At 42.0% G+C, this 26,469-nt stretch overlaps 2 protein-coding genes across 2 annotated transcripts; one reads left to right on the top strand and one right to left on the bottom strand.

Moving 5' to 3' along the window:
* The first annotated feature begins 90 nt into the window (after nucleotides 1-90).
* Nucleotides 91-6,328, top strand: ugl (ureidoglycolate lyase). Its single transcript, XM_084718328.1, has 15 exons — nucleotides 91-235; nucleotides 1,255-1,383; nucleotides 1,474-1,692; nucleotides 2,422-2,512; nucleotides 2,638-2,714; nucleotides 3,372-3,482; nucleotides 3,633-3,692; nucleotides 3,789-3,945; nucleotides 4,136-4,334; nucleotides 4,783-4,861; nucleotides 4,949-5,041; nucleotides 5,293-5,365; nucleotides 5,468-5,535; nucleotides 5,641-5,765; nucleotides 5,892-6,328. The coding sequence occupies exons 1-15, from the start codon at nucleotides 230-232 to the stop codon at nucleotides 6,061-6,063; spliced, it is 1,659 nt and encodes a 552-aa protein (XP_084574454.1). The 5' UTR covers nucleotides 91-229; the 3' UTR covers nucleotides 6,064-6,328.
* A 5,777-nt stretch (nucleotides 6,329-12,105) lies between these two features.
* On the bottom strand, nucleotides 12,106-26,048 carry naa15a (N-alpha-acetyltransferase 15, NatA auxiliary subunit a). The gene is made up of 20 exons (XM_084718593.1): nucleotides 25,811-26,048; nucleotides 23,647-23,731; nucleotides 21,932-22,036; nucleotides 21,438-21,595; nucleotides 21,149-21,283; nucleotides 19,953-20,106; nucleotides 17,808-17,927; nucleotides 17,571-17,666; nucleotides 17,250-17,356; nucleotides 17,095-17,167; nucleotides 16,830-16,999; nucleotides 16,575-16,727; nucleotides 15,413-15,541; nucleotides 14,939-15,154; nucleotides 14,226-14,417; nucleotides 14,027-14,135; nucleotides 13,834-13,932; nucleotides 13,557-13,700; nucleotides 12,990-13,087; nucleotides 12,106-12,814 (listed from the first exon to the last, which is right to left on the bottom strand). The coding sequence occupies exons 1-20, from the start codon at nucleotides 25,862-25,864 to the stop codon at nucleotides 12,605-12,607; spliced, it is 2,607 nt and encodes an 868-aa protein (XP_084574719.1). The 5' UTR covers nucleotides 25,865-26,048; the 3' UTR covers nucleotides 12,106-12,604.
* Nucleotides 26,049-26,469: the final 421 nt, after the last annotated feature.

Here is a 26,469-nt window from a genome sequence, read left to right as displayed (position 1 = left end):
ACAAATATTTTTCAAACCACATATACCTACTGCATTATTTATTTGACCGAAGTTCTAATATTGAGCATACAGTGTTTAAATAGTCTTACATGTAAATGTACAGAATGCACACATATTGTATAGGACTTTATACTCTACATTCAAACAAACATCTTCCTGTTCAAACAGTAACCAAAGTTAGTCCTGAACCAAAGTCCACTTCTGCTGAGTGAACTGAGCTCCTGTCAACATGTCTGTAAGTATCATCATGTTACTTTATTCTGCAGCTGAATAGATTTATGGACTGTTGAATGCAACTTTATGGCTGATGGTAATAAACTAGTATAATGTAAGGAGGCGTTAACAGCATCATGCATGATGGACTTTGATGATCAGTGTAGTTTCCTTAGCTTTAGTGTCCTGCAACAGCTAAAGTGCTACTCTAGACAACTGGAAATTTTTCATGCATGAAAGTGGTCAAAATCAAATTCTGATCAGTGGTGCAACATCTTTAAGCTGCATGAATCAAATGTTAAGTCTATTAGCAGGGGTGTAGTTAGGAATCAGAAACCATCTGAGAGAATATTGCTCAGGATCATACCTTTGTTCTCATTTACACAAACAGATTTAAAAGCAGCAGCCTGTCTCTTCTGCTGAAATTATTAATTAAATAATCAGACTGATCTAGACTTATGTAGTACATTTATTTGTGCAGTAATGTGTTACATGAAATGGAAATTCACCTTTGACCTTTCATGTAAAGTCACACAGAAAATTTGCCACAAAATGACATTCGTGTGATTCATAGTTCATCAGTCCCATCTGGCAGATCATTTGCGAATTCAGCAGACATCACATTTCATGTCACAGATGAAAATAAGATTTTGTTAACTGAATGCATCATTTTGCATGTAATAGACGTTGTGAGGAGTTTGACAGTTTGGCTGAAAATTAACCTTGTCAGTTTTGATCAGCGAGCCATATGCAAGTGGTTATTATGCAAATTGTGGACAACTGTATTTAATCTTTTGGACATGTGCCAAGACTTGTGCATTTTGCCTGAATGAATGAGAAATTCCACTCTGTTGTGACCAACAAACGAATAGTGAATGAACTTAATTGAGCCAAAGCAAATGAGAAGAATGTACAAAATGACAAAACATTTCCTTGTCTTGCACACTACCTTCATGATGCCTAAAAGACATTTTTACAATGCAAACTTAATCGTTTTATTATTGTTATTTTTAAAGGATCCTGTCTGTTTTCTGTCCGCAGGGTCCAGTCAGCATGGAGCTGTCTCCCCCTCCTTCGGGTCTAGAAGCAGAATATGAAACACTTTTCACCACCGACTGTCTCCTGTTCCTCCATGAGCTGATCTCCACATTTGATAAGGAGGTGGATGAGGTAGGACAGCAGAAAAAGCCCTTTTTATTTTATGAATGGCAGAGTTGACTAGTACAAATCATCTGGTCTACTGTACTTTACTCTTGTCAGGTCTTACAGTTACGAGTGTCCAGAAAGGCCCATTTGGACCTCTCGGGTGACCTGCCAAACTTTCTGGAAAGTACAACCCATATCAGGAGAGACCCAGGCTGGAGGGTGCTCCCCGTCCCCCCGAGGCTCCAGAAGAGACATGTGGATATTGGGGATCTGGCTCCCTGTGACACTCAGCGCTTCATTAAAGCTCTGATGTCGCCTGCACAAGGCATACAGGTACCAAATCTGTCACTGACCTCTGACCAGACAAGACCAGCACTACAACTGTGTATCATAAGCTGAACTGACTCCTTTGACTGTGGAAAAGTTGACACTTTTTTCATTTCTGCTGGCATTTTTCAAGGACCAGTGTCCAGGATTTAGTGGCATCTACTAGTCAGCCAACACATTGCAAACACCTCCCTCACCCTCCCCCTTTTAAGCACGCAGGAAAAAGTACACTGGCGGCAAACTCTAAGCTGACACCAACAACCCAACTGGAATGTCATCTTTAGAAACTCTTTGGAGGTCTGCACTTTCAAAAAAACACTTTGCAGGTGATTGGATGAACATGGGCTAACTTCAACTAATAACAGATAACTTGAAGCTTGGAAAGATGCTTCCTTGATTCTCTCCATGCCTCACAAAGTTAAATACGGATGAAATTAATTCAGAGTGTGGACGAAAGGCTCTAATGAAGGTGTTTCTTGATAAAAGGCCAAAACACCCAACGACGTCTAGGTTCACGACTGATGATGTGTCATAGTGGTAGCTTCTTATGGCGGTCACCTCTAAAAAAACCACCAACATAACTGTAGTGCTGATCGTCAGGATTGTAACACCCAGTCCTGTCAGTGAATCTAATGTTAAGAATAAAGGAGCCTTAACTTTTACACACTGGACCTTTAACCAACAGATAACTTGTAGACTCAGTTTGAAATCCTTGAAATCTTTGGTTTTTGGCAGGTTGACTTCGATGATGGGAACTGCCCGACGTATCGCAACCAGATCAAAGGCATTCATAATGTTCTGAAGGCGGTTCATAACCGGTTTCCTGGTAAATGCTTTATATTAATGTGGATGCTTACATGTGAGAATATTCCAGATGTGGAACAAAGTAAAAGTTACAGTTCACATCCGCTCATGTACCACACCATTCATCCACCTTCCATGTGTTGACAGATGTTCCACACATATCTCAGACTCCCGTCCTGATGCTTCGTCCCCGAGCCTGGAACATGGTTGAGCACAACATGATGGTAGTATAAAGTTTTCTCTGCCTCACTTGACTCAGTTCATTTATTTGTTCAGTGCTGGTTTGGATCCAGATCTGCAGCTGATGTACTTGAATACAAAATTAACCTACTCTGGTTTTATTTTGAAAAGAAAAAAACACTGTGGAGCTGTTTTGTCAGTGGGTGCTGGGACTTAAAGCCCTTGAGTGTAGGTGTAGGAAATGTGACTTTGGCGACTCCTCATGGTAGTATCATGAAAGACAAGAGACTGAACTGGTTTATTTTTTCTCGTCTGCTGTTGGAATCATTTTATCATTATATTTTTCTTATAACGTGACACTTTGACCATGCATTGTATTGGACTTTAAAAGTATTTCATTAATTGGGCTAAATTTAAGAGCAGAAAATATAGAAATATTTTTGTTATATTTGAGTAACACCAATAAACCACTGTACAAAATGACCTTAAAAAAATAGTAACAAGAATTGTGTAAAAGATGTATCAAAAATTCCGTTTGAAAAGATGTAACAAGATAAAAACAAGATGAAAATGACAAGACAACATCAATCTAAAAGATGCAACAGACAACAGAAAGACTCGACTGTGGAGAAAAAGTGAGATAATATATGATCAATCAAAAGATAACAGTCCATAGTGAAGACGTGTGTTCTGGTTGGCAGGTGGAGGGGAAGGAGGCTCCTGGTCCTCTCTTTGACTTTGGACTCCTCATGTTTCACTGTGGAAAAACCCTGTTTGACAACCAGAGCGGACCTTTTTTCTACCTCTCAAAGGTAACACACACACACACACACACACACACACACACACACACACACACACACACACACACACACACACACACAATCACTAAAGCACACAGATGGTTTGTTTAATATGAATATAGTGAACATGAAATTCTGCTGCTTGTCCATGTTTTCCAGGTGGAGAGCTTCATGGAGGCCAGACTGTGGAACAAGATATTTGTCTGGACACAACAGAAGGTCTGTTTATGCACATATCAGTCATCTAGTCAAGACCATTTTCATACAGCCCAGTGGTACAAATGTGTGTGTGTGTGTGTGTGTGTGTGTGTGTAGCTGGGCCTGCCGCTGGGCTCCATCAAGGCGACGGTTCTGATTGAAAACGTCTTAGCGGCGTTTGAGATGGAGGAGATTCTGTACGAGCTGCGGGAGCATTCAGCAGGACTCAACTGTGGCATCTGGGATTATTCAGCCTCCTTCGTCAATAAGTTTGGTGAGTTAAACACTCTGACATCAATATGATCCCCCACTTAGCATCCGAACCCAATCATTAGGGCTCGTACAATAAGTATGGGGTGTATTTAATATTAATAATAACTTTTTACAATAAGACACATTAAGTCGGGGTGAAAAAGTCCATCTGTGTCTCACTGACATGAAGAGCTGATGTGTGTGTCGTCCAGGTCACAGACAGGCCTTCCTGCTGCCTGACCGCAGTAAATATGTCAACATGGAGAAGCGTTTTCTGCGCAGCTACATGGACCTGTTGGTTCAGACGTGTCATCGGAGGGGAGCGCTGGCCACAGGAGGCATGGCCGCCCCGCTGCTGCCTCGAGACCCGCTCAGTGACTCTCACAGCAGAGTGTTGGCTACGGTCACCAGGTACAGACATCACTGCTCACACACACACACACACACACACACACACACACACACACACACACACACATTCACACACACACACATTACATATTCATGAGGGGTTTTGCTGCTGCAGCCTGACCAGCAGTATTTTCATTCACTAAAGTTAACTATTGCTAGTAAAAGTTTAAACACATATTGTGTAACAGGTGTAAGTGAGTTTTTAATTTGCTTGTTAGCAGGTGGGGGTGGGAATCATTGAATACATGATACAGCAATTTTAAAACATTTTGTGTTCTGCTGAGTATTACAATAACATATATTGCAATATATAATTATTATAATTATATTATTATAATTATAATTATTATTTATATGCAATCCTACAGGATCACATTGTGTTGATCTTCACCTGCATTTTTAAGTTAAAACATGTTGACCGCTGTGACACTTTTCTCCCACCTCTTAGACTGAAGTTGCTGGAGATCCAGGCAGGAGTGGACGGTTTCATGGTTTATGACCTGAGTCTGATTGAGCCCATGCAGAAAGTAAGCACTGGATCATGACGAGCCACATGGAGCTTTCCATAAATACAGAGTGGCTGATAATAGCTGGTGATTCTTCTCCTCTTTCAGCTCTTCAGGCTCCACACTGAAGGTGATAACCAGCTTCACCAACTTCGAAAAGATGTCACTGTGACTCCTGATGACCTGCTGTCGATGCCTTCGGTCAGTCGAGCTCTTCTCCATGAACTGAACTGCAGAAGATCCGTTGCAAAGCTCTAACATTACTCAACAGTTTCGACCATAAGCTGCAAATCCATCCATTTCCAAACATACAGCCAGCCTCATCTGGCCTTTATGTTGCAGTTTACAGATTTTAAAGGCATCGTGCAGGAAGTTTGAGCTGTTTGTGCTTACCGTAGATGTTATTAGGAGGGATTGGGAATTAAATAAAAATGTATTTTGTTCTTTCTTAGGGAGGAGTCACCCTTTATGGTTTGAAGTATAACATCGCAGTTGGTGTCCTCTTTATTAATGCTTGGCTAGCAGGTATGGGCACAGTGGCATATTCTTATCATTCTCATCTTTAGGATCAGACAAGATGAAGTGAAGCAGTTATTGTGTTAAAAAATGATTTGTTTCCTCCTGCAGGTAACGGACACTTTTTCTACAGAGGTCAGGTGGAAGATTCAGCCACAGCAGAGATTTCCAGATCTCAGGTGGGTTCGGGATTAAATGGTTCAGTTCAGTTTGTTTGAAGTATGAATAACTTGACATGACAGTGTGTGTGTGTGTGTGTGGGTGTGTGTGTGTGTGTGTGTCAGGTGTGGCAGTGGATCCGTCATCAGACTCGGCTGGAGGACGACAGCAGGATGGTGAGCAGGCGTCTGGTGACTGACCTCACCACCGAGGTCATGATGGAGCTCGGCGCTCTCTGTCACTCTGTTAGGTGAGTGTACAGTAGGGGCGGGGTGTGTTTGTTTTCTATCACAGCACACAGATCTTAGATGTAAATTAAACTTGGTCAGACATGTCGTACGCACTACCACTTATCGGACGTGTCTTTCTTCTACAGGGCCAAACAGAGGCTACACACTGCAGCAGACATGTTCCTGGAGGTGGTCCTGAAGAGGGATTTCCCAGAGTTCATCACCACCTACTTGAATCAGGACCACACTTTTCTCAGCTCTCAGGACTGTGGACAGGTGGAGGCTCAGGACAGAGACACGCACCAGTCCAAACTGTGAAGACGGCTTCATGTTCTCTCTGTGAGGACATCGCTCTGGACTTTTGGAAATTGCCATGAACATTTTTTCATTATTTTATAGATTTAAACGACTCAGTTATGATCCTGAGTTGCAGTCATCTGTATACAGACAGCAGTACCTGTGATCATGTACTTGTACTCATAAAAACATTCCATCACACCCAGTTCAACTTATGAAAAGATGCTCTTTCAACACAGGCAGTTTGATAAAACGTGTAAAGATAATAAATGATAATAAACCTGAATCTATCACTGGCCTTGTTAAATCATTGCCTACATTACAACCACAATAGTTTTTTTTTGTTGTGCCATGTGATCACTGTGTTTCCTGCTTCATAAATTCCTTGATCCTCCTTAATTGTAGGAGTTGTATAATTCAGATTTTTTTTTGGTAACATCCTGTTCATGTGCAAATGCACTGCACCTCCAACTGGCTCAAATATTAACTTTTTAATGAATAATTAAAGGTGTTCGTTCAACATTAAATTGAATATAACATAAAAAGCTAATGTGTCGATTTAGCAAAGTTGCAGAGGGTGTGCAGAGGTCTGGGTGTGTGTGGGTGGTGGAGGAGATAGCAGAGGGCTAACAGTTCAGCTCGTTCTCCCTCTCAACACTGCTTCAAGTAAAGCACAGATACTCAAAAAAATGTACTTGAGCGCAGTACTCAAGTACAGGTACTTAGTTACTGTCCACCTCTGCTTATCACCATGCCTGAAGCTAAACATGGTTTCCTGAGGTGTTTGTGCTTCATGTGAGTCGGGCCTCTGTGTTGTGTTTCCTGTGTGCCATAAACTGAAGTCACTGAGAGATAAAACACAGCAACAAAAACAAACTCACGTTTCGATCAAAGTTCTCTCCGTCACGTGCCGCTCTGGACGCTACCTGTGCTTCCTTCAGGTGTGCGTATATAAAGAGCAGCGCAGCCTCCTCATCATCATCACCGCATCACTCAGTTGATACCTGAACATCACCTCACAGTTACCTGACAGGTAAGACACCTGCTCTCTCTGTCTGTCTCATTCCATGTTAGTCAAATCTTTAACCGTCTGATTGTCTCTGACCCCCAGCAGACGTTCATCAACCTTCGTCCTCTTTGTCATCTTCATCATGAAGGCTCTCCTGCTCCTCTCCGTTCTGCTCAGCGGCGTTCTTGCCATCACAGCTGCAGCAGGTCAGATCATTGTTTTCATTATCAGATTTAGACGTTGTTGGCTTGTTGGATGTTTTGTTATAACAACTTAACTTTAATCAAGATAAAAATGTTTCTGTTATAACAACTTTACATTAACAAAGATAAAAAAAAAAGTCTGTTATGACAGTTTGACATTAATGGAGCCAATAATATCTGTGTTATGACACCTTGACATGGTCAGACTTAAAGAAACTGTTTAGCTTTGTTTTAACATGACATTAGACTGACAGGTCAATGTAATGTTAAACGCTAAAGCTAAACAGGTACTCTAAGCCTGATAATGTCAAGCTGTCATGTGAACTTTGTTTGACAAATTATATACTTTGCCAACTGATACTTAATGACAACAGTCATAAATATTCATAAAGACTCCTTCATATCTATTACAGGTCGCATGACATGTTTATGACAGTGTAATGACAGTCTACCACCAAAGATGTGAACAAATATTTTACTCCTCACTTGGATAGCCATATAAGTGCCTGCAATAATAATTAGTAATTGTCAGTAATTATTTTTCTAGCACATGACCCTGAAGAGGCTCCGTACTTTCTAGTTTGAATATATGAATGAATGCAGCAGCCACATCCTTCTGTTTTCCTTTCAGTCGAAGCACCTGAAGCAGTAAAAGCAGTTGAAGCACCTGAAGCACCTGAAGCACCTGAAGAAGTGGTCGAGGCAGTCGAAACAGCTGAAGCACCTGAAGCACCTGAAGCACCTGAAGAAGTGGTCGAGGCAGTCGAAACAGCTGAAGCACCTGAAGCACCTGAAGAAGTGGTCGAGGCAGTCGAAACAGTTGAAGCAGTTGAAGCACCTGAAGAAGTGGTCAAGGCAGTCGAAACAGTTGAAGCAGTTGAAGCACCTGAAGTGGTCGAGGCAGTTAAAGCTGCACTACAGAAGCTGCAGAAGAAGAAGCAGAGTAAGTTGCAACAGTTGTGATACAATTAGGACGAACGTTGTGTGAAGGTTTTGAACAGACTGTAGCAGGTGTGGACCGTCGCATTCGCTATCTTGTGCATGGCAAATTGGAATCAAAACCAAAACCTGTGGCGCAGTAGGTCTGTCCGCACAAGATAGCATCCGGCGCATTTGGCTGAAGCTCCCACACGTCTCCACAATCACAAAACACCTTCATTTATGTTAAATGGCGTGCAGATGTCAAAAATTATTACATTAATTAAATTATTAAATTATTAACATTAAATACTAATATGGAATAATGAATAATTTATGTCTCCGTGTTTATTGGGATATATTTCGTGGTCTCGAGCTTTCACGTCTCAAACCAGGAAATCTGTCTCCTTGACTGAAAGTCTTTTCACTTTGTTTCTTCCTGGTTATTTCACCATCGTGCTGCCATCACTCCCAGTGCACCTGCCTCTTAAAGCTGATGAGAGTTGACTTTCTGAGTGGTTTATTGCATGTTTGGCCTAAAACTTGGCCATGAATTGATCAAGGTACTTGCGCACAGCTGATAGGTGTATCCTGCTACAGTCCAGGAGCATAGGAGGCGGGACAGGACAGAGCTGCGCTATGTGCTTTCAACTTGTGCTTTAGATCAACATAAGATAGGGCTCTTATTCAAATGATGTGTTCAAGTACTGATGTGCTCCTCTCTTTCCTCTGCAGGTCGTTTTTTCTTGTGTCCCGCTGGCTGGATCAGATATAAGAACTCATGCTATCGGTTTGTGAGCTCTACTGGATCCTGGAGTGGTGCTGCGGTACATTACATTCTTCATTTTAAGATACACGTGCAGTCAGAGTGCTGCTTTGAAAGTCTGCTTCTCAGCTGTTCATTTGACAAACTCACATTCAGTGACATGAAAATGATCATTATTCAACATTTTATTTCTTAAACACAACATTTTCCTGTGTGTGTGTGTCTCTTCCAGTCCTACTGTGCCAGTCTGGGAGCCACCTTGGCTTCTGCCCATGATGTGTTTGAATACAATTTCCTCCAGCAGCTCACCAGCAGAGCAGGAGCCTCTGTCTCCTGGATGGGAGGATTCTACTTCCAGGTTATTTGACCATCAGACACTTAATGAAAAGATAAATCCATGTCAACACATCTGTCAATCACAGCACTTAAAACAGATGATTTACCATCCTGTTTTTTCTTCATGAAGATAAAAATATGAAAGTTCTGGAGAGAAATGTCTAATAAAAGTCTGCTGCTTGTTATACTTGATGTGTCTTGTGTCCAGGGCTGGAGGTGGGTGGACCAGAGCTCCTTTAACTACAACTACTGGAGCGCACACAATTCTGTCAGCAGGTATCCGTGCATCTACCTTAGAACTGCAGGTAAGACACAACATTTCTGTGACTTCAACTTGAGTCGTATTCAGTTGGTTGATAATAGAGTGCTGCAGGAGTGACTCCTAAAACCTGGACGACAGTTAGTGTATTTGCACCTCATGCAATGTTTTTTTTTTTTATTTGCCTAAAATAATGTTTTGTTCTACAACATAAAATACTGCAGTAAATATGTTCAGTGATATCAAGGTCTATTTTTAGTTTGACAGCTGAAAAGTTTGATGCATGCTTTAATGACCATTGATTTGATTTTGAAAAGATTCATAAACCAAGGGAATGGTCATCATGATTGGATAATGTTAATTAATCAATATTTTCTCTGACAGGGGGCTGGTCCAATAGTGTCTGCAGTACTGGACGGCCTTTCACCTGCATGAAGAGAACTGATACCTGCTGAAGCTGACAGCTGGATACAGCTGTGTGTACTGATCTTAATCGTGATCATCAGAATGAGATGAAGGACGTTTTGGATCAGTGTTAGTGTGCAAACTTTGATTTGATCTGAAGAAAAAATAATGCTGATGCATGTGTTATAATACATGATTGAATGAAGTCGAGCTGCACGCTCCTCAAATCAGCAGCGACAGATGTGATGATGACTTATTGTTGTACATATGAAACAAAATGCTTCTTCCTTTTTACTACAAAATCAGATTTGTAAAGAGGCCACAGGCCCAGCTGTGATTTTTTTTTTTACTTTGGAATACAAGTTTCACTGAAATAAAAGTTGAAAGTGAAATTAAAATAAAAGTTAAAATGAAAGTTTGATACTGTGTCATTATTCTGTCTTACTGCAACATTAAAAATATCATCTTGTTTGTGTTGTTCGGTGCCAGAATCAAAGCAGTAATGGCTCAGAATTGAAGTTTTAATACAAGCCAGCTGCCACTGCCAGTCGAGAAAACTGTGGTTAAACAGAATATGATGAAAACCATCTTCATCAGACTTTTCGTTAGATCTGAAAATAATCTACAGGCTGTTTTCCTCTCACTCATCCTCTGATGAAAACACCAATAAATTAGCAAAAGAAACTAAAAATAAATCAGCTAAAAAAAACAGAAAGATCGTCCATCTATTGAGTGTTTAAAATGTCGTTTTGATCCAAAAAGTTGCACTAGTAGTTTTAGACTAAAATCCTTGAAGTTAATTATTATTGTTATTTAGTTAAAGCTGAATTAGACAGAAAGCCTAGAAAAAATAATGGAGTCTCATCTCAGGAACATAAAATACCAACTTTTCAGGTAAGACTCTCTGTCCTCAGCTCCTCCTGTCATGCAGTTTTGTCCAGTTTTGTCCCTCCTGTCTCTCTTCTTTCCCTCGCCCTTTCTGTATTTTCACAAAGTAACTTTAAAATACATCACTCCTCCGGTCAGCAGTCAACTAGGGCTGTTCAGGGATATTTGCTTTATAACAATAATCATACACTCTGAAGCATTTTATGACTTACAAGGTCAAGTATCATAACACTTCATAACTGCTGGTCACTCACTGACTTTTATTTTGCAAATACAATAATGTATTATTATAAACTATTACAGTACTACTACTATAAGTTTAATACACCATGACCCTTGGAAAGAAATGTCAATGAAGTGTGATATTTGACCTTCAAATCATTATAAATGCTTTAGAATGTGTAACAATTGTTGTTATAAAGCATTATGAATATTTATGAGTGCTTATAACTCTCATGAGAATTGGGACAAAGTATTTTGAGAGGGTTTTGATTTTTACTCTTCATTTATGCTAGAAAATATATTCTTGAAGAGTTATTAACTGTTCTAATGGGCCAACATCCAAGAGATTAAATTTTTTATGAAACAGATTTTCCATCTGTTAAAGTTGACATAACCTTAACATTTCTTAAATCTAGTTTTATCTCAACACAATCAAACTGATTAATTCTCTCCAGAACACCTGTTTTATTCTAAATGGGGGTCATTAGGGTGAGAACAGGAGCAGATCAACGGTTTGGTCGGATTTACACCTGGTTTTTATGGTTTACCTCACAGCCTTTTCCCACCAGCATCTGATATGATGAAGACAAGCGAAGGAATCGGTATGAAGACTTCAGTCGTGTCCTGCAGAGACCTGCTGGCAGCTGGTCCACACCAGCTCAAATCATCATTTCCTCTTTTCTGTTTCACATTCTGAACAACTAAGCTGACACACCAGATGGTTTGATACACAGAACCTTAGAAACTGTTTGGAAAAGGGCAGGCACTTAAAAAAAAACACTTTGCAGGTGACTGGATGAACCATCTGTCTATCACATCTAACACAGACTAACTTCAACCAATCAGATCAACACTTCCATGGACACTTCTCGCCCGTGGCTGCAGCAGTCCCTCCTAAGAAGCTGATTGGCTGCGCAACTTTCAGTGTGGACACAAACAGGTAACTTGAAGCCTGGCAGGATGGATTCTCACACGATCGTGCGAATCCAAGTGCCTTGCAAGGATAACTGAACACCCCCACTCTGCCAACATCATCACCACCATCACAACGGTCCTGTTTGGTTTTGCAAACATTGTTTTATTAATCCATTTGTCAGTTTGTAATATATAAATTACTTTTAAAAACGTGAGAAGCAGATGCACCTTCGAGAAGGACCTGGCGTGAAAACACAGGAGTTATAGAAAACCTAGACTGTGTTTACAGAAGCCATCTTAGCCAGCCAATGTCCACTTTTCCCAGAATCCTCTTTTGCCTCCCCATACCGTGTTTAGCAGTTTTTTTTTTCAGTTACAGAACGACTGTGGACAGGGCCGTTTTTATTGTTTAAAAAAGTTTAATGGGCGTCGCCTCCCTCGGTGTGCCAGCTCGGCTCCCCTCCGTCTCTCCTGTGGCGTCAGTCCATCCAGATCAGTGCAATGTGGGGGCGACTCACGGCAGCCATAGCCCGGGGAGCGGCGGGGCGGGGGTGGGGAAACGGGTGTGTTGGCGGACTAAGGCGTCTGGCGGCGTGTTCGCACCTCCTCCTCTTCCTCCATCTCCTCCTCCTCCTCAAAGCTCACATTTCATTTGCCATGTCGTCGTGCTCTCCTGCCGACAGGTCGCCGTTGGCACTGATTGTGGTGCTGTTGTCTTGGTAACCGGGGGGCATGAAGGCCAGGCTGTAGGGGTAGATCTTGTGGCAGGCGGCTCGGTAAGCCTCGGCAGCCTTCTGCTGACCCTCGCCCAGCTGCCCGTCACGCAGCGACTCCAGCGCTTCAGTACAGATCTGCAGCACACACACACACAGACACACACACAGACACACACACAGACACACACACAGACACACACACACACACACACACACACACACAGTTAGCTTATCTGAATGACTGTGGACATGTTTTCAAACAGAAGCAGCATGTGTGTGATGAGATATGATGTCTGGCACTGCAGCACACCTGGATGCTTCTCCCAGACAGTGACTCATCGAGGGCCGTGGCGATCTCACAGGCCATCTTGTCAGAGGACGGCTCCAGGTAGACCATCATCTTAGCAGCTGGGAACACAAGACAGACTGATTACAACTAGTTTCAAAACAAAAGTTTTCACTTGTCACACATGCAACTTCAAAATCTGTTGTTCTTCTTGCATCCAGTGATGCCTCATCGAGGAAGATCCGCAGACTTTTTCAGCTTGGATTTATAGTCTCCTCCTCCAGGCAGCCAGGTAGCAAGGTAGATATTTTTGTATTCTTAATGCTTTGTTTTGGCCAACAAAGTAACTACATTTACCAAAGCCACGTGAAAAGTGCAGAATTTCCCCCTTAAATATGATGGCAAAACAGCCATTTCTGGCCACAAAACAGGAAAAAAAATCTCCATGGCCCCATGCTACAGTAGGTCGATCTCGGGCACGACTAGGCACACCTCGGCACGACAAAAAGCGCCAATGGAAAAGCCCCATCTGGCAGATGTCTCCTGTAGGAAAAGGGTCTGAGTGTCAGTGTGTGTGTGTGTGTTGCGTACCGGCCAGTCGGTGTGGGATGGAGTTGGAGTGTTGGCTCAGGTAGTTCTTGTTGAAGCTCTGAGGGTTGCTCTCTCCAAACAGCCTGGAGATCTCCTGCTTCAAAACCGTCCTCACTGCCTCCGGCAAGTCTGCACTCTCACTCACTACACACACACACATACACAAAAGATAAGATCCATATGTAGCAGGTCAATCTATTGAGAAAGATCTACTATAACGAATCCAACTTGTATGGACAGTTTATGGTCTCAGCCTCACCTCAGTGGTTCTACTCACCTCCTTTGAAGAAGCGGACTAGACACTGGTGCAGCCAGGGGTGTGAAGGCTCGATGGCTACAGCTCTCTTTATTGACTGCAGCATCAACAGGTACTTCTCTGCAGGAACACAGAAGACAAACAGTTGGGACTAACAGTTGAAACGAGTGTGTGAAGTGTGGTTAAAAACGCATGCTGCAGTTTACGTCTGAACCTTTCCTGAAGTAGATCTCGAAGGCCAGCAGGTGAGTCTCGATCTTGTTGCGCACCAGGTTCTTCAGAGGGATCAGGAACTTGACAGCCTCCTCCAGAGGGTTCTCCGGCTGGTAAAACAAGTTCCCCACGCCACATTATTCATCTGGAATCATTCTACCACTCTGTCATGCTTAAAGAACAGGTAAACAGGAGCCCACCTTGGCCAGCTTGTCTGGTATTAGCTCCTCTTTTGGCCCTCCAATCTCCTCATCATCATCCTCCTTCTTCTTCTTCTGGTTCTTTAGCTGTTTCTCCTTTTCTGCATTCTTCTTCTCTTCTTCTAGCTGCGCCTTCTTCTGGGCTCTTCGCTGTTTGTTGCGCAATTTCTTCAATTCCTTGTCTGTCAGATTCTCTACAGAGAGCAAAACAGGAAAGGATACTTTCACTTTTTCCAAATAAAAGTGACATTTTTAGAGACAGTACAGTCACCAAACTTTCTCTTCTTCCTTTTGTTGCTTTTTGAATAAAACATGTTCTGGTTTTTGCAACTACACTAATGAATCTGTTGATTATTTTTCCCATTAATCAATTAGTTGTTTGGTCTATAAAATGTCAGAGTGGTGAAAAATGTTTGAAAATCCCAACATGACATCCTCAAATTGTTTGGCTCACAAACCAAAGATATTCAGTTTACTGTCTTAAAAGAAAAGAAACCAGAAAATATTCAATATTCAAATAAATCCTTTATCAAAATACTATTAAAATACTTTAATCATCAATTATTAATCGCTCAGTCTTTGCAGCTCTGGTTGCAAACATGTAATTGTCCGTTTAAATGAACAGTTTTAAATGAAGATACAAAAGATAAACTCTCATTTGAGACGCATTAAGTTGACTAACAAGCCACTGTTTGTAACACACACACACACACACCGGTGTCCGCCTGGCTCTCCTTGCTGTCGTCGGTCAGAGGTTTGTCGTGCAGGGTCAGGTAGATCTGGATGGCGGTTCGAGCAGCTTTGTAGTAGAACGGGTGCTGCCGCAGGACGTCCTCCAGCTTCAGCAGGTCCACGTAGGAGCGCAGCGTCATCTTCCTCATGCAATAGGTGTGGAAGTCAAACTGGTCGTCTGTGATCTCGACAAAATGCTGACGGAGGAGAGGAGGAAGGTCAGTGTTTTGATCTGCTGCAGAAGAACGAATGTGGTGTGAACATTCAACAAAAACTAAACTTCAGGGCTGTTTTATTACACTGCATCAGTTTTAGCTTGACGTAAAGTGCCAACAGAGTGTAAAGTGGATATGAGATTCTTAAAATGAGTAACACCCAAGTATAAATGTGGCCGGCGCTGCCCAGCCTGAACAGGGGCAGGGGCGGGGGCGGGGTGATGGGGTTATGAAGCTCACCCTCTCGATCTCGTGGCACTTCTTCAGGGCCTCTCCGAACTTGTTCATAGCCTTGTAGGCCAAGGCACATTCTGTCTGGAACCACATGCACTGCATCTCGTTCAGGTTCTCCACTGCAGACGTCCCCTCCTGAAAAAAGCAGACACACACACTGTCACATAATCCACAACCGTACAACCAGACTTCAGATCGGCTTCTTTCCTGAGACTGTGAGACTGTTAATTCAACCTCAGCACTCCAACATGATAAACAGTTTTATTTTCACGACTTATTTGTTCACTCATTTACTGTACATACTTTTCTGTTCGTGCATAGCATCCATATACAACCCAACCCTGTGCTGTAAAATAAAAATAATGAACCTTGTAACATTGTGTGTCTGAAACTGTAGCTGAGGTGAGTCATGGCGGCTGGTCTGTCTTTATGCATTCAGACCACTGACATAAATAAAGATGGACACCATGTCTCTTCTTCCTCTCACTGTACAAACATGAGGTCAAAATATCCCAAATAAAAAGCACTTTGGAGTCAGAGTCTGCACAGTAGTAGAGCTGCAACTATTGACAAATTATTAAATTACTCACCAACTATTTCAATAATCAATTAATCATTTTGAGTTATTTTTTAATTTAAAAAAATGCTCAAATTCTCTGATTACTGCTTCTCAAATGTAAATGGTTTCTGGTTTCTTTACTCCTCTTATGACTGTAAACTAAATATTGTTGGGTTTTGGACAGTGACATCCAGAATTTGTTGACGAGAGGGAGATGAGTGCTGAAAATCACGTAGCATGGCCCTGGCTTTAGGGAAGGTGGCTTTGTGGGTAACCTGAATTCTAATATGCAATTAGAATTAGAGGGTTTGTTGCAGGCGGAGAGTCTCTCCTGGTGCCAGCACGTTGCTTACAGTCATAATAAAGTGCATGCTCTAAGGGGCAGTTAAACTTACAACCAGGAGTCTTTAACTGGTTATGAAACAGTCTCAAATTAATACTTACGCCTGTAAGTGACCCACATTAAATAATGAGACCATCAGCAAGAAGACTGGCTGTTGATCAGTTGAGATTGAGACACCTCTAGTACGAACAGAGGCCAGAGAGCTTGGGCTAAACTGACCAGGCACATTTTCTCTCTGCGCCCCTCTTTCTCTCGTCGTCTCTTACCCGTGTGAACTTGGAGCACATCTCCTCAGCTTCTTTGATGAGACCGGCCTTCAGCATGTACTTGGCACACTTGGAGTTGATGAAGCGGTCAGCGGTGTCCAGAGCCTGAGCCTCGTCCATCCACCGAGCTGCTTCCTTTATGTTGCCTGCATGCTGCGGGGCCGAGGAGAAACGGTAAAATACTCAAGATAGAAGAGAAACTTCATCACCCAACTTCCATCAGAATGCTTACGCTGCTTATTTGTTCATGCTAACCTTGTAGATCTTGGCCTTGATGACGAAAAGCTCGATGAGGGTGGGCGTGCTGTCGATGGCGGTGTTGATGTACTCCAGAGCAACAGTGGGCTGGTCTATGTAATCAAAGTGCTGCGCCAGGAAATACTGGACCCATAACAGGGTGGTGGGGGGCTCCTCTTTCCCATCATCTGTTCACACAGTTTACATCAGTCACATTCACAACTCTGCTCCAAAAACATCAGCCTTTAGGTGAGATTTTCATAAATCAAAATCTATCACTCACCATTTTCATTAAACATTCGACAGCTTTTTAGACAGGATTCATAGCCGACTACTAATTCTTCAATGATTGTAACCTGCAGGAAGAGCAGACAAGTTAAGTGGTTGTTTGACTTCAGAAAAAAGTACATACTGTGTTTTAGATGTTACCCTGCTGACCTTTTCTTTGTCATTGTAGAGGGATTTGAGGGTAGTGAAGACGGGCGGGCAGCCTTTACTGAAGTTCATCCTCAGGTAGCTGTCCAGACATTCACGAAACTTCTCCCCTGGCCAGCACAACACACAGCAAAGACACAGAAACGTGAGATTTATACTGAAATGCAGCACAGGATGACTCAAATGAACATGAAAGCTTTAACAGCGGGTCATTATGGCAGAGCTGCAGTTTTGGGAGATCGCCCACAAAAGCCCTGAGATCAGAGGCGATGACAGTGTAACACACTGACTGCAGGGTGGAGCTGCAGGCTGTTCTGTGTTTACCTGTGAGGAAATTGAGAGGCAGTCTTCGGGGAACCAGGCCTTTAGGAAACTTCACCCACGAGTCCTCATAAATCTTCTGACGCTCCTCTGTACTTCCTGGAGAAACACACAAACAGAGTCTCAGGAGACAGATAGGCAAAGGTAGACATGCTCATACTAATATCAATTTGGTGTACAGATGTTTTTCAAAGAATCCATACAGTATAACTGCATCACATGTAGCACAGAGGTGCTCACCTGGTTTTAAGGCCTTTTCCAGGCCCTGGTAGTAGGCCCAGTTCTCGGGGTTCCTCTCCTGGAGTCTCTTGTAGACCTCAGAAGCCTCCTCAGGCCTCTCCAGCTTCAGCAGCAGCTCTCCTACACACACACACACACACACACACACACACACACAGACACACACACAGACACACACACACACACAGACACACACACACACACAGACACACAGACACACACAGACACACACACACACAGACACACACAGACACACACAGACACACACAGACACACACACACACACACAGACACACACACACACACACACACACACACACACACACACACACACACACACACACACACACCCATATTAGCAATTCAGCTCCAGCTTACAATGCTTTTTTAATGGGTTAGGTACAAAATAGAGCTGTAATAGGACGTGTATTTGCACTGAACCATTCAGAGCGTTCAGTTCAGTGCACCCTGCGTCCCAAACAATTACTGTCAAAACTGCCGACCACTCACACACGCAGAACAGAAATTCTAGAGCGCAACTTCTACCCAGAAAGTTTTGGCAGTGCACCAGCTGTTGTTTATCAGCTGCTGCATGCGAGTCGGATTAGCCTGGTTAGTGGAGCTCGTGTAGCGTCGCTGCCTCTGAACATCAAACACAGATGAGAGACCAGAGCTGGAGGATGACATTTAGATCCGATGTATGGGAGCGTTACAGCTTCCTAGTTAGTTAACAGTGAAAATGCACAAAGATTAGTGTCAAACTGTGTGTAGATATTTCTCAACTTAAGGGTGGTTTGTCTGTGGAAACACGTCATTTATAACCACATCACATGAGGATGTTGATTAGCACAAAAAAGATATTTTTTTCTGTCCTCAATTAAATATAGAAGTTTACTTTGTAGGTTTCTCAGTAGGCTACACCTCTGTGACCTCTGAAGTTCTGTGATAATGAATCATTACTCTTCTTTTGGTAAGGACAAGCATGTATAAGCTACTCTCTCAGGTTGTTTAGTAAAGGTAAAGGTTCTGAAAATGGAAACAATTTAATTGATGGTTATTTTTGGACAGTAAAGCTTTGGAGTGATTCGCTCAGCTTTCCTTAAATAGAAGTAGGGGGTTCTCCGAGGACAGAAGGTTGGGAACCACTGGATCAGCAGAACAAACAAACAAAAAAAACAGCAGAAGGCGAGTCTTTCTCCCTACGGCGTTAAGACAGACTCTCACTGCAGATTCACTCTGAAGCTTTGACTAACGCTACAGGAAGAGGGTACAAAATTAACAAATTAATGTTAAGCACTAGTCAGTCATAAAGAATAAAGAATTGTTTTAGTATATAAATATTTGGGCTCTTTATGCCTTTAATTTGATAGGACAGCTGAAGTAAGGACAGGAAAGGGGGACAGAATGGGGGGGGACAACATGCAGCAAAAGGCCACCGGTGGGAGCCGCTGCTGAAGACTCATAGCCTCAGCACACAGGGTGCTCGCTCAACCAACTGAGCTCAGCAGGCCACCAATAATAAATTGATAATAAATAATTCAAGCGTCTGGTCAAAGTGCTTGAGCCCCGATACAAGGTATCTTTACGTATGTATGTTGTCACTCCGCTGTACTGCTGTGCTGCCACTGTTGAACTTTAGACATTTTCAAAATAAATGAAAGGGAGGTTTTTAGGTTATCGTCTGGTTAACGAACTGCGACCCCAAAACTGGGGTACATATCAGACCTGGAATTTTGTGTTACACCCTATTTCAATGCAAACAAAACAGTGTTTCCCCCGTCCTCAAGGCTCACCGCCCTGCATGTTTTAGATGTTTCCCTGCTCCAACACACCTGATTCAGATGATCATCAAGCCTCTGCCTGACAGCCTGAAGCCTGCTGACGAGCTGATCATGTGAATCAGGTGTGTTGGAGCAGGAAAACATCTAAAACATGCAGGTCAATGAGCTCTGAGGACCAGGATAGATGAAACACTGAAACACAATGTTTATATCAGTTTATCAGTCTGCATAACACACCAGTACTCAAACATAAAGGGTGCATGTAAGCCAGTTTAAATTCTGTTAGTTCGGTCACAGAAAGTGTCAAATAAAAAGACTTGTGTGTTTTCTCAACAGCAGCAGGTGAACAACAGCATCGACCCACCTCTGGTCTCCTCCACAGCCAGTTTGTCACAGATCTGTTTCTCGTAGTTGTTGAGGTGATCCAGGGCCTCCTTGTGCAGGCCGGCCTCCCTCAGGACCTGGTTCTGATACAGCAGCAGTTCACTGTACTCGTAGTCCACCTTGTCTGGAGACGTCTGGACCAACACACACACAAGACAAAGACAAAAAAATGAAAGTGGAGCCTGGGAACTTTAACTGACTTAAGCATTTGCAGCTATACAAGTCATTTTAAACTTTGAATGCTGGGTGATTTAACCTCATAATTTAATGAATGTAAAGTTTATGCATGTCATCTTGGAAAACAACATATTTTGAGCACCTGTACCTGTGTGTAATTTGCTTGTCCTTCTCCAAAAAGTGATGCCATATTTGCCACAAATGCAAAGTACAATATATCATCATTATATTCAAGTCTGTGTTCAGAGTTTGACAAAAGTAGAAATTCATTCTTTCTTTAGAGTATGTGGCTCGTTTCCTGTTCTGAGATTGCTGACGAGTTTTACTAGTCCTGCTCAAACCTTCAGTATGGTAACACATGGTGAAGCACCTACTGCAATGCCATGACTGTCAGATGCAACCTGTATTTGCATAGTTGTATATAAAGTGTTTTGTATGATATAGTGTATAGAGATTTTTTTTTTTATCTGGGTTCTCCTGACTGTATAAACTTGTTAAGGAAACAATTAACTGGATGATACGTCCAAATTTCACTTAAACTTTGTTACTTATTTAGAACATTTTGATATGTACTCAGAACATAACAAGCAACCAGGCAGCTTTACAACAGAACAGATATCCACATTTCTAGAGAAACTCAAAAAAGCTGAAATTTACACTTAATGTTGCATATTCATAAGTCAACACCAGCATTTCCCAGTGGAAGTTGTCGCTATCAAAAATCATGACCCATCCCCAGTTTAAAGGGACAGTTCATTTGAAATCAAAAACACATTTTTTCCCTGGCCTGTAGTGCTGTTTATCCATTCAGATAGTGTGAGTTGGAGAGTTTTGCAACTCTGCAACAAACAACAAAAATAATCTAGATGGATAAACAGGATTACAGGCCAGGGGAAATGCATATATTAAATAGAATTTAGATTTTTCTGAATTTGTGGTGAGCTGTCCCTTTAAAGAAACATTCACAATTCTGTTGAGTAGTGTTTGGATTTGGCCTACCTGTTGCGTTTTGCGGAACTCCTCAACAATCTTGGCAGCCATCTCAAAGTCCTCTAACAGGTGATAGGCGACAGCGTATCCGATCCACGAGGCCCGTTGGGCTGGACGGAGCTGCAGCAGCTGGTACCGGGTCTCCTGGAGAGGGACAGAAACATCACAGCACACACACGTGTTTGATTATCCTGTCCATCATTCACCTGTACAGATCCGTCTGCCTCTCCTCTGTCTATGATCACCATCTAACTTTGCATCTTGTGAGCAGGATGTGTAACTGTTTGCTCATCCTCACCCTGTATCCCTCCAGGTCCCTCATCTGGATCTGCAGCAGGGAGAGGTCTCTCAGGATCTGCAGGTTGTCCTTGTCCCACTTCAGAGCATTGCGGTAACACTTGATGGCCTCGTCGTACTTTTTGTCCGAGCGCTGCAGCAGGCCGTACACGTGCCAGCCTGGAGGAATGACTGAGTTCAGGAAGCAAACACACACAGACACACTATCCGGGTGTTTATACTGTATGTGCTGACCAAAGAAACAAACACACAGAAATAAAAAGTCTGGATGACTTTAAAGACAGGTTTAAGCCCTAAACAAAGAGCGGCCAAGCAGAAACTAAGCAAAGATAATCCTTTATGGATCCCCAGAGGGAAAATTCAGGTGTTAACTGAAGTAAAAGAGAAGCCGTTAGAGAGTGAATTCAGCAGCTGTAGTGTTTAGCAGAATTTGAATGTCAAACTGTTGTGTGAGAGATGAAATCTGGCTGCCCTGAGGGGCTGATGAAAGGATACAGACGTGGCTCTTGAGGTCGTTGCGCAGGCCTCGTCTCACCAGCTCGTAGGCCTCCTCCTTCTTGCCCAGACAGTTTAGGGTTAAACCCTTCATGGCCAGCGTCTCTGCAGCACAAAGGAGGGGTGGAGAGGACAGGAGGGACACATTGACATATATTCTTAACAATGCAAATGACTATGTTTACCAACCCTGTTTGTTCACATTAACTGATGGAGTGACTTACAAGACACTGCAGAGTACGTCTGAGTTTATGTTTGCTTTAAGCTAAATGGAACAGGTGTGAGAAGTGAAGTATGTAGCACAACTGGGAATAAATAGCAGCATGACAGGTAGATCAATTTAAAATCCTGCCACTGCTGCATCATGAAACTAACAAACCACTAAAACTGCAATCAGAAACAGCATGGCAAATATCACATCTCGAAGCATTTACAGCTCATCACAGATACATCAGTGTCACTGCATACATCAGCTGATAAATGACAACAAACTCCAGCAGAGAAACACCAAAGATATATTTGAGGGAGTTCAGAAACAGTCGTGCCATTACAGTTTGTCCACTGGGACAATAATTAGAGATATTATGAGACCATTTTTATGCATACAACCCTTAAAATAATTTTATTTACTTAATAACTTTATTTGTACAGAACTTATAACTTTCAAAGTTAAAATGTGCTTTATGTGGTCGAACCAACATAATACTTTAATACTGTGCTCTACTCTATTATAGTATATTATAATGCATATAATAGACTATTTTGCACTATTCTGCAGTAGAATCATACTACACGCTGTAGTCTACAGCTTTTAAATCAGTAGCACTTCACTTTTTTTAAGACTCAGAGTAAAACAGTGTTCATCTGCCTTGTCTTTTCTCTATTTCACATTATAAAAGTTACATTTAGCCAAACCATGGGGAGTGATCTGTGCAGACCATGTTCCAGCAACAATCTGTTAAACCCCTAAATCTACCAAACAAATACAATACAAAAATAAAATGGATTAATATACCCAGCAATTACATACAATCAATGACACTACTAACAACAAACGGGACACATTAGAAACAACAGGGTTCTAGTGTTAATTAAAACTACACTCAAAAACATAAATGTTACACTTTTATTTTTGCTCCCATTTTCATGAGTTGAGTTGATGTCAGACTACTTCTGTGCATGCAAAATGTTTATTTCTCTCAATTCATGTTCACAAATTTGTTCAAATCTGTGTTGGTGAGCACTTTTCCTGTGTCAAGATAATCCATCCACCTGACAGGTCACAATAAACGGACACTCTAAAATGTGACTTTTATCAGACGACACAGTGACACAGATGTCAGAAGATTTGAGGGAGTGTTCAACTGGCATCGTCTTATCTTTCAACTTGGACTTTTCTAAGTGTTAGCAGGAGTATCATCAACTTAGGAGACAAAGCATTAGGTACTTGTGTCATCATAGATGAATCACACATATTCTTTATATAGTATCACTAATTCCTGCAAAATGGGAAGATCTTTGTTCTTACTTTGTGCCCCCTAATTACACCTGTTGTTTTTGGTGACTTTTTCACATTCACATTTATCTGACTCTGAGAGAGTAACCAAAAAGAATGAAAGGTGAAGGTATTTTTGAGTGAACCCAGAGACACTAAAATGACACAGTGATCCATACACTTTACACAGTTTCCTTCTAGTTCAGAGCTTGTGTCTTACCTCCATGCTCAGCAAACTTCGGGTTACCCAGGATCTGTTTGCAGAACTTGAGGCCGTTTCTGTACTGCTTGTGCTCGTAACATCTCTGCAACAAAAGACAGAGCAGACTTTATGCCAGGCATCTGAGGCCAACAGCCTGCCACTCTCTGCTCGCTGCTAATCCTCAGAGAGCCTTGTAAAGTGCACGGAAAGGGCATTGCAAGTGAGCTGAGGGCGCGTGTTCCAGTGACCGGCAGAAATAACTGGTCCTTCCCGCTATGAGCGAGCAACACATCACACATGCCAAACATTGTCAGTGTGAGATCGTAGCGCCGAGACAAATGGAGGAAAGAAACAACACTTGAGAGAACAGCCTTGATGATGAAGGGCTGGTGATGAGATGTAATCAGACAAGCAGCCAGATGGATGTGCCTGGCTCAGAGCAGACACCAAGAGCCCCCCCCCCCAACAAGAGGAAATCCTGCCAACTACCACTACAATATACTGTACGTATGCCAGTCATATTCAACTTGCGGCACACTGACCAAATCTGGCCCTACAACCATTTTCTAATTCACAACGTACATAAACTGACACACAGTTTTTCCCAGGGAGGAGGGGCAGCTATGCCGGTTTTCTATGATGGGAAAAATGTGGCTGTGCTATGTGCAGTAAGATCAGACAGTGAACTATGCAAGGGAAGAAAACTATTGGCTAAATTAGCAAATTACAGGAGCAAAAGTTAGAAATGTGTATTTCACACTAAAACAACTTATTAATTCTGCAGTTTATACTTACAAGATATTCAGTGATTGCATGATGGAAGAGGATCCAGCTATGTTAAATGTTGTATAGACTTATTTAAATTTTAACTTAAGCATTTACAACTAAAATATGACTGCAGTTATTAAATGCAATAAAATATTTTATTTGTCAATTTTGCACCAGCTTAATTTGTTTTCAAATAACTGACTTATTAACTAAATAATTTCAGAGAAAGATGTTAGGGACAGAAGAAAAGGGCAATCAATCCTGCAACCCAGTCCTGGCATTTATATTATTGAGAGTGTACATTATTAGTATTGTCGTCTACTGTATACAAAAGTTACCGTCAATGGCTAAATATTTACAATAGACACTTGACTTTAACAGCATTTTACCAAATTAATATATGCCGAATTAAAATGTGGCTTCAAATGATTTGCTAAGCCCCTTCAGATTTCTGTCCGCGTTATATTTTAAGAAGCGAGGGTAAGTTGACCGTTAAATTTCCAACTAAGTAGATGAAGTTTGGCCTGACAAGAACAGCAGGTGCAGTAATTGGCTTAATGTTCTGAAAAAACACCGGACTATAACAGTGTTTAATATATGCCGAATTTAAATACGGCTTCAAATATTTTCGTAAACGCCTTCAGATCTCGGTCCATATTATGTTGTAACGAAAGTAGAGCAAGTTGACCGTTCAATTTCAAATTAGTAAATGAAGTTTGGCTTGACAAGAACCCGGCGGAAGGTACAGACATTGGCTTAAAATTCTGAAGAAACGACGGAATAAAACAGGGCTTGATGAAAGCCGAAGTCAAATACGGTTTAAAATATTGCACTAAACGCCTTAAAATTTCTTTCCATGTTTTGTAACTAAGGAGCGAGAGCAAGTTTACCGTTAAATATCCGAATTAGTAGGTGAAGTTTGGCTTGACAAGTACCGGCGGGCTGGCTGTAACATTATGTGCTGAACTGATATGCTCCAAGTTAGGACAACTATTGTAGACGCGCATACAAGACAAATGTTTTTTAACTTTATAGACAACGCAGCCGAACAACTTTCGAAACTGGAGCAATTAACTAGAAAGCGAACTCAACTACCCAGCTGAGTTGTGACTGGCTGTCATGTGTCAAGCAGCTTTGTCATTGATACACTTTGGATGTGTTGCAAGGCCAAGGCACAGCTAGGACAGCACATGATTGCTTACTAGCTAACTATACTAGTGTTTCTGTCGTTCCTTTGTTACAACTACTTGTTAATAACAGAGACGGGATAGTTACAATGCGTTTGGTGAACTGAATCTGTCGGTTAACGCAGTAGCAACTCCCTAGCTACTTGCTCTGGCTGCAACAACTGACGGCTACTTGGTAAACTAGCAGTAAGCTAGCATGCTAACGTTATCTGAGGCATGTAGCCTACCAATATTCTCTTGAAGAGAGCGTTTTCCTTCGGCGGTAGCGTGATTGTGGGCATTGTGTTGGCTTCCTATGCCTCTGTCGGTTCACACATGAATAATATCCTCTCGGAGTCAGAGATCCTGGACTGTTTCGGTCTCTTCAGGCTCCTCTCTCTCACGTGTTGAAGCCGAGGCCCCCTTCCGAGCAAAATGGCCGCCGTGCTTCTCCTCCGGGTCAGGCAGCTCTCTGAGTCTGCGTGCCAGACACGGACAAGCAGGGCAGAGGAGCAGCAGTTACTGGATGTTCTTTTGATAACAGTTACCTGAAACATGCTTTTATGTAATGATAGACGAAATAGAAAATTACCCGGACATGTTACAAAATAATACAACACTAAATTCATGCATGTTGGATGGAGAGCAGTGGCGGACTCAGGCTGTTTGAGGGTCAGGGACAAAAAAGAATAAATAAATAAAACGGGCATTAGCTGTATGTAGTGGGGCACCTATGCACTTAAAGTAGTGATTCATTTATGATGAAACAATGTGTTGATCAACAAACAATCAGGTGTGTCGGAGCAGGGACACATCTAAAACATGCAGGGGCCCACACCTCTGTAATAAAAACACAGGGAACTACTAACTATTTAACAGCAGAGGAAAAATGAGTTTCATCACATTT

This window comes from Lutjanus erythropterus, chromosome 5, assembly GCF_056507025.1.
Source record: "Lutjanus erythropterus isolate fLutEry1 chromosome 5, fLutEry1.hap2, whole genome shotgun sequence".
NCBI classification, from domain to species: domain Eukaryota; kingdom Metazoa; phylum Chordata; class Actinopteri; order Lutjaniformes; family Lutjanidae; genus Lutjanus; species Lutjanus erythropterus.
Note: the sequence above shows the minus strand (reverse complement) of the source record. Positions and strands in the feature narration are given on the sequence as shown.

Coding starts and splice junctions, on each gene's coding strand:
- ugl (XM_084718328.1), top strand. Junction 2,715..3,371: donor TGGTTGAGCACAACATGATG/GTAGTATAAAGT, acceptor TCTGGTTGGCAG/GTGGAGGGGAAGGAGGCTCC. Junction 3,483..3,632: donor CTTTTTTCTACCTCTCAAAG/GTAACACACACA, acceptor CATGTTTTCCAG/GTGGAGAGCTTCATGGAGGC.
- naa15a (XM_084718593.1), bottom strand. CDS start 25,864: ATGCCCACAATCACGCTACCGCCGAAGGAAAACGCTCTCTTCAAGAGA. Junction 23,732..25,810: donor CTCTCTTCAAGAGAATATTG/GTAGGCTACATG, acceptor CTTTTGTTGCAG/AGATGTTACGAGCACAAGCA. Junction 22,037..23,646: donor GAAGTTTGCTGAGCATGGAG/GTAAGACACAAG, acceptor TTTGTGCTGCAG/AGACGCTGGCCATGAAGGGT.